We start from the raw sequence: 7,222 nt of genomic DNA on the forward strand, positions 1-7,222 counted from the left end.
GCATATCTCGCTGCATAATTATAATATTACATCTTCTGTTAAGCGACCTTCACGAAATCCAAATTTACTATCATTTAAAAGAAAAGACCAGTTTTATTTATAAGTGTTCCAATTCGCAACTTCAAAAGCTTATCAAATACATTGGAGAAAGTAGGTAAAATGGAAATGGGTCTATATTGGCTTACAAATTTTCTGCGGCCTCTCTTAAACAATGGTATAGCTTCCGCAACTCTTAAGGATTTTGGAAAAATACCACAAGTAATACTTTTGTTAAACAAGTAGGCTAAAATGTCCGCAATATAAAAAGCAATCTGTTTAAAAATATTATTAGTTATACTTCGGTGTTGTAATCAAGCGACATGATATATTTGAAAACTTATGTGACGAACAAGGTTCAAAAACAAAACTATTACATTGAAAACCTTCACAAGCCAAATCTGAAAACATATCACAACAACAATTGTTTTGCCGAGAGCATGGTTTTGATTCAGTTGCAATAGATACAAAAAATGTATTGAATGCATTTGCGAACTCAACAAGGTTTGAAAGTATTTGATTTTCCACTTTAATTTCCAGTATATCTTCTTTGTTAATTTGAATATTTAAGGTATTGGTAACAACTTTGCACTCTTCTTTATTATTGCCTCTGCAATTTTCAAATTGACTTGTGTACAAATTTTCACTAGACGATTTTACCTCTTTAATAACTTTCAGATTAAGTATAATGTAATTTTGTTTCTTTGGTTATGAGGATATCGTTTCCTTTTTTTTTCATTGTATTTGTTAAAAAAAAGAACAAGTCTATATGTATAATTACTTATAATGTTACTCTCTTAGTTTCTCTTAAAAAATTTGTATAAATAAGACTTTGAATAAGGCCATAAGCCAGTCATTCTTTTGATTTACAGCGTACCTCATACATTTTTCGAACTAATTAAAATCACCCCATTGAAAATAATATATTTCGGTGTTGTCTTTCATTTTATCTGGAACATTTTTTTAACATTTGGTGCCGAAACCCGGGAAGAGAGACGGGAATTATTCGTTGTAGCAATGGAGGTGATAACGCGCGGTACTTTCCGAACATCGTTGACGAAAATTGTAAAAGCGGCGTCAGAATATTTGGAAACAGAGTGTCATTTAAATGATGAAAACGCGAGTCGGTTCGAAGAATTCGAGGAAGAACTCGTAACTCTTACTGAACGTTTGACAGCGGTCCATGAGAAGCTTCGCGATGCGGATAAGCAAGTGGTGGCTAAGAATTTAATCAAGCCCGAAGATCAAGAGAGAGAGTTCGATAGGATGGCGGAATACGAGGACACGGCAATCACGCATTTAGCCAAGCTAAATAATCGCCTACGGAAATTGCGTCTCAAGCAAAATCCACTCAACAATCCAGCCGACACCATAAACCACAATAGTTCGATTCCCCTTGTTGCACCATCTCATAAAAGCAACATACGTCTTCCAAAGCTGCAATTGAAAAAATTCGATGGCAATATGCGCGATTGGATGCCCTTTTGGGACCAATTTAATAGCGCCGTTCATCAAAATAATCAACTGTCGGCAGCCGAAAAATTTAATTATCTTGAGGATGTGCTGAGTGGGGCGGCGAAGAAAGCTATATCTGGTTTTACTGCTACATCATCATGCTACGATGCAGCAGTTGCATTGCTGTTAGAACAGTATGGTGATACTGAAAAGCTAATTGACAATCACATGCAAAAATTAATTTCTCTGAGTCCAGTTACGGTTAAATCAGATGTTGTGGGTTTGCGAAATTTATACAATCACGTTTCAACTTCTATACGTTCTCTTACATCACTACAAGTCGCTCCACAGAGATATGACGTCATGTTAAAATCTATTCTCTTACGCTGCCTACCACCAGATATGCGAATTGATTACCACAGGAGAAAAAACGGAGATAGCGGAACATGTAAAGACGATGAAGCAGCTGCAGCAGAGACCAGTCAACACAGTGACGATGCTTCTGAAACACAAACTTCGTTAGGCATGCATGACCGTGGTGTGAACAATATATTGCGATTTCTCAAGAAAGAGGTAGAAGCATTAGAGAGAAGCAGAGTCACCACCACCATACCATCAACACGTACGCATACAAAGGCATCCCCAACAACTGCAGCGAGTCTGATAGGAACGAAGTCGGAAGAGAACGACAATTGTTTGTTCTGCGATTCTAATACTCACCAGACAAAAAATTGTGAATCAGTGTCTGTGCAGCAAAAAAGAGATCTTATTCGAAAAGACAACCGTTGCTTTCGTTGTGCAAAAAAAGGTCATATGTCCAGAAAATGCCGCAGTAGTAGGTTTCTTAAATGCACAAAGTGTGGTGGAAAGCATATACCTTCGTTGTGCGAGAAGAAGAAAGAAATTAAAGAATCGAAAGACGAGATCAGTTATGCTACGAGTATGTGTGTGCAAAATTCCGTTGACTGTGTTTTTCTTAAAACGGCTCGTTGTATCGCAGTTGGGAATAAAGAACAAAGCAGAATTTTGCGAGTTGTAATTGATGGTGGAAGTCAACTTAGTTTTGTTAAGGAAAGCGTGGCTAAAAAATTAAATCTTTTAAAGCAATACAAAACAGTACAGTTGTCCGTGATGCCTTTTGGAACTAAGCAAAGAACACCAACTAAATCTTTTAAGAAAATTAAATTGCGAGTCCAAAGTCAGTACGCGGAAAAAATTATCGAAATTGAGGTTGTCGTTGTACCCGAGATTTGTGCCAATGTGCTAAGCGCTCCAGACCCACTTTGCAAATCATTTTGTGGATTAAAACTGGCTGATTGTGTCGTCGCAAATCTCGAAGTTGAGGAAGAGATTAGTCTTTTAATCGGTGCAGATCATTATTGGTCTGTTGTTACGGGGAAACAAGAGCGCTTATCAAGTAGTTTGCGAGCGGTAGATACGGTTTTCGGTTGGACGCTCCAAGGCACTCACCCGAATAAAATGCGTGCTGAGAAAAGTAGTGTTGTGCAGCCGTTGGTAATTTGCAATGCCTGCACCACCAGTGAGCAGGATTTTGCAGCGCTTTGGGCATTGGAATCCATCGGGATTTTAGGAGAAGCACCAGAGAGAGAGCGCCTAACCGAGGAAATGACAAGCAAGTATATCAAACGAGTCGGCTGTCGTTATAAAGCCAGCTTGCCATGGAAAGAGCCGAATGTTGTGTTTGACAGCAACAAAAGTATTGCGGTAAGTCGTCTCAATAGTTTGTTTCATCGTCTTTCTAGGAATCCTAGCAAGCTCCAAGAATACCATGACAGCATTCAAAAGATGGTAGTCGACGGAATAGCTCAATGTGTTACACCAACTTCATCGGCAAAACGGATCATTTATTTGCCTCATCGCCCCGTGTACAAAGAGGACAGTACGACAACAAAAATGAGGATTGTGTTTGACGCTTCCAGTCAGACAGAAGGTTGTCCATCTTTAAACGATCAGCTTTTGACTGGTGCAAATTTGTTACCTGACATTTTGAAGACGCTTCTGAACTTTCGGCTTGGCAAAGTCGGTCTTGTTGCTGATATAGAGAAGGCGTTTTTGCAAATCCTGTTGAACGAAGCTGACCGAGATGCCCACAGATTCATTTGGTATACATCACCGCAGAGTGCATCATCGCCATATCAAGAGTACCGAATGACTAGGGTCACATTTGGTGTCTGTAGCAGCCCGTTTCTTCTAACAGCTACCATCCGTAGTCATTTGAGTCAGGAAAAGAAGAGGTTTCCGAGGACTTGCCAAATGCTTGAAGACAGTTTTTATATGGATGATCTTGTCATGAGCGTGAACTCGGAATCAGAAGGTGAACGAGTTTGGCGAGAGGCTACCGACATCATGAGCAGAGCTTCTATGAACCTCAGAAAATGGCATTCAAATAGTGCTGCTATTCGGAATGTAATCACAGCAGAAGATTTGCCAACACACCAGAAAGTTTTAGGCCTTATTTGGATGGTCTACAGCGACGAATTGTCCGTGCCTTTGCAATCAGTCCAAAGTTTCATCGAACTTCATTCATCTCGAGGATCCAAGCGAAATATTTTGTCAGCATTAGCTCGCATTTACGATCCTTTGGGTATAATTAGTCCAACCATTATAAAAATTAAAATATTATTCCAGGGAACTTAGAAGAAGAAGAAGCTAAGCTGGGACGAGAGCTTACCAGAAGATTTAAATTCCGAATGGGAGGACTGCAGCAGAAATATATTACAACTCAAAGACATGGCCATACCAAGATCAGTTTTCCCGGCAATATCAATGAGGACGGTGGTTCAGTGTCACATTTTTTCAGATGCCAGCTTAAAGGCCTATGGTGCAGTTGCATATATCAGAGTGGTCGATGCAAAAGGGCAAGTATCAGTTTCATTTTTATGCTCAAAGAGTCGCGTAGCACCTATGAAGATGGATGGGAGCGATGAGCTCACGCTTCCGAAGTTAGAGCTCACTGCAGCATTAATCGCTGCCAGATTGTGCGAGTACCTTAGAAGTTCACTAAAAATTCCAATCAAAGAGTACTTTCTATGGACCGATTCCAAAATTACCTTAAATTGGATATACGGACAGTTGCAGAAATGGAAACCATATGTCCAGACTAGAGTTGAAGAAATTCGCCGTCATACTTCCGTTGCTGATTGGAGTCACTGCTCAGGCAAAGACAACCCGGCCGATTTGGTTACAAGAGGGATATCTGGAGAAAAGTTGCAGTCATCAGCTATTTGGATCGGTGGACCTAGTTGGCTGAAAGTTCCTGTTCTTGATACTTGTAAGGAAATCGCAGATTGTCAAAGTCAATTGAATCTATTAACACAAACTGAAGAAAGCATCCGTGACCAAAAGAAGAAGGAACCGATGGAGGCCATCGTGAACTTCCAAAATTTTAGCACATGGCTAAGGTTGTTGAGGGTGACTTGCTGGGTTTTGCGGTTTGTTCACCGCAGACAAAGTTTTGAGAAGTTCTTGACTGAGGAGGAGCTACGCGATGCCGAGCTTTACTGGCTAAGGTATGTACACAGAACAAAATTTACTAATGAATACTTTTCTTTAAAGAAAACTGGCGTTTTGGAATTGTCATCCAAAATTCTAAAGCTAAGTCCGTTACTAGACGACAATAGACTTATCAGAGTAGGAGGCAGGCTCCAGATGCTTGAAGAAACTTACGATATCAAGCACCCAATCATTTTGTCGTCTGACCATCATATCACGGATCTTATTGTTGATGACTTTCACCGAACAACGTTACACGGAGGAGTAAACACCGTCCTAGCTAAGATAAGAGAACGATTTTGGGTCATCAAGGGCCGACAGGTAGTAAAGAAGCGGATCAACAGCTGCATCGTTTGTAAAAAATTGTTTGGGCAGCCCGCTTCCCAGCCATTCGCACCACTCCCACTACATCGAGTTACTTTAGACAGGCCTTTCAATAATGTTGGTATTGATTTTGCTGGGCCTCTTTTTTACATAACTGACGATGGTTCTTCGATGCGTAAAGCATATTTGCTGGTCTTCACCTGCGCGGCTGTCAGAGCAGTTCATATCGAGCTAACCACGAGCATGTCCACTGATAGTTGTATCATGGCTTTGAGACGTTTTATAGCAAGACGTGGTACCCCATCTGCTATATACTCCGACAATGCTAAATCTTTTCGGCGAGCCTCATTTGAACTGAGAGGTTTCAATGATGTTCTACAGGGAGAAGGTCTGCCCGACTTTCTAGCGAATAGCCGGATAAGGTGGAACTTTATCGTTGAGCGAGCTCCCTGGTGGGGAGGCTTCTGGGAGAGGATGATAAGAACAATTAAGAATGTTCTCAAAACGGTCATTGGTAAGGCCAAATTAAATTTTGAACAATTGAGAACTTTACTTACAGAGGCTGAAGCTTTGGTGAATGAAAGGCCCCTTACTTACCTTTCCGAAGATGTCTTGGGATCACCGCCTCTGACACCGGCACAATTCCTACACATGCGCTCCACAACAACCGGCCAAAATCTATCTAAAGAGCTTAATTCTTCGGGCTTGAGAGAACTGTGGCAACATCGAATGAAGTATTTCGCAAAGATGACAATAAGATGGCGAATCGAATACATGCAGCAGCTTAGGTCTTTTCACTCATCTAATCCGAAGACATCAAAGCAGTTACGAGTTGGAGATGTGGTTCTGTTGTATGACAGTGCTAAGCCACGTATACAGTGGGAGATGGTAATGGTTAACCAGACGTTCGAGGGCCGAGATGGAAAGGTTCGAGCTTGCGAGGTGAGATTTGCGGACAGACGATTAATGCGAAGACCAGTCCAGCTCCTTTATCCATTGGAGCTAGCGAATTCTGCCCGGGCCGCAGGATGTTAAAAAAAAAGAACAAGTCTATATGTATAATTACTTATAATGTTACTCTCTTAGTTTCTCTTAAAAAATTTGTATAAATAAGACTTTGAATAAGGCCATAAGCCAGTCATTCTTTTGATTTACAGCGTACCTCATACATTTTTCGAACTAATTAAAATCACCCCATTGAAAATAATATATTTCGGTGTTGTCTTTCATTTTATCTGGAACATTTTTTTAACAGTATTCTTTTTGTTTATTTTAAAAAGTACACTTTCTGTTAAGCATGACTTAAGTCGTTTGAACTTAAAAATTTTATTTGACCTAGACTTTACTAAATGTTTTAAATGTATTTGCAAGACTTTAAAGAAAATGTCTGTTGGATGCTGCGGCCACAAATAGCTTAGAACGCTATCCGACGTCTTCGTCGAATATTTTATGTCATCGAATTCTATGTATATGTGTAATACATAATGTAAAGAAACTGAAGGTGACAATAAGGTCACGAATAAAATACTTTTATACTTCTATTCAAACGTTAAAAGAGTGTGGTTCATTGTCTTCCATTTTCATTTTTGCATTTAGAATTGTATTTGAATTATTTAACTTACTTTTAGAGTTTTAACTGAGAACATGTTATCAGCTGATAAGCTATAGACCTCATCCCACAACTCAAACAGTAAGTCTGCATTTAACTGTTTAAAATTAATTATTATAGACTGGAAGGGATATATTCCTTTTGTTAGAATTTTGTTTGTGGTACTAGGCCTGTCAGTTCTAAATCAACCAAACAATGGTCTGTTATTTTACACTCTATCAACTCACAAGATACTTTTTGCTCAATCTATGTATTCAACCTTAAACACATATGACCTAAGCTCTT

The 7,222-nt window shown here is 39.6% G+C and overlaps 2 protein-coding genes across 2 annotated transcripts; both read left to right on the forward strand.

Moving 5' to 3' along the window:
- Positions 1–800: 800 nt before the first annotated feature.
- LOC129947121 (uncharacterized) lies at positions 801–4,149 on the forward strand. The gene has a single exon (XM_056057563.1). It carries the CDS (start codon positions 1,054–1,056, stop codon positions 4,147–4,149), a length of 3,096 nt encoding a protein of 1,031 aa, XP_055913538.1. The 5' UTR covers positions 801–1,053.
- Positions 4,150–4,242: 93 nt separating this feature from the next.
- LOC129947130 (uncharacterized) lies at positions 4,243–6,363 on the forward strand. Its single transcript, XM_056057574.1, has one exon. It carries the CDS (start codon positions 4,243–4,245, stop codon positions 6,361–6,363), a length of 2,121 nt encoding a protein of 706 aa, XP_055913549.1.
- Positions 6,364–7,222: the final 859 nt, after the last annotated feature.

Source organism: Eupeodes corollae, chromosome 1 (genome assembly GCF_945859685.1).
Source record: "Eupeodes corollae chromosome 1, idEupCoro1.1, whole genome shotgun sequence".
NCBI classification, from domain to species: Eukaryota; Metazoa; Arthropoda; class Insecta; order Diptera; family Syrphidae; genus Eupeodes; species Eupeodes corollae.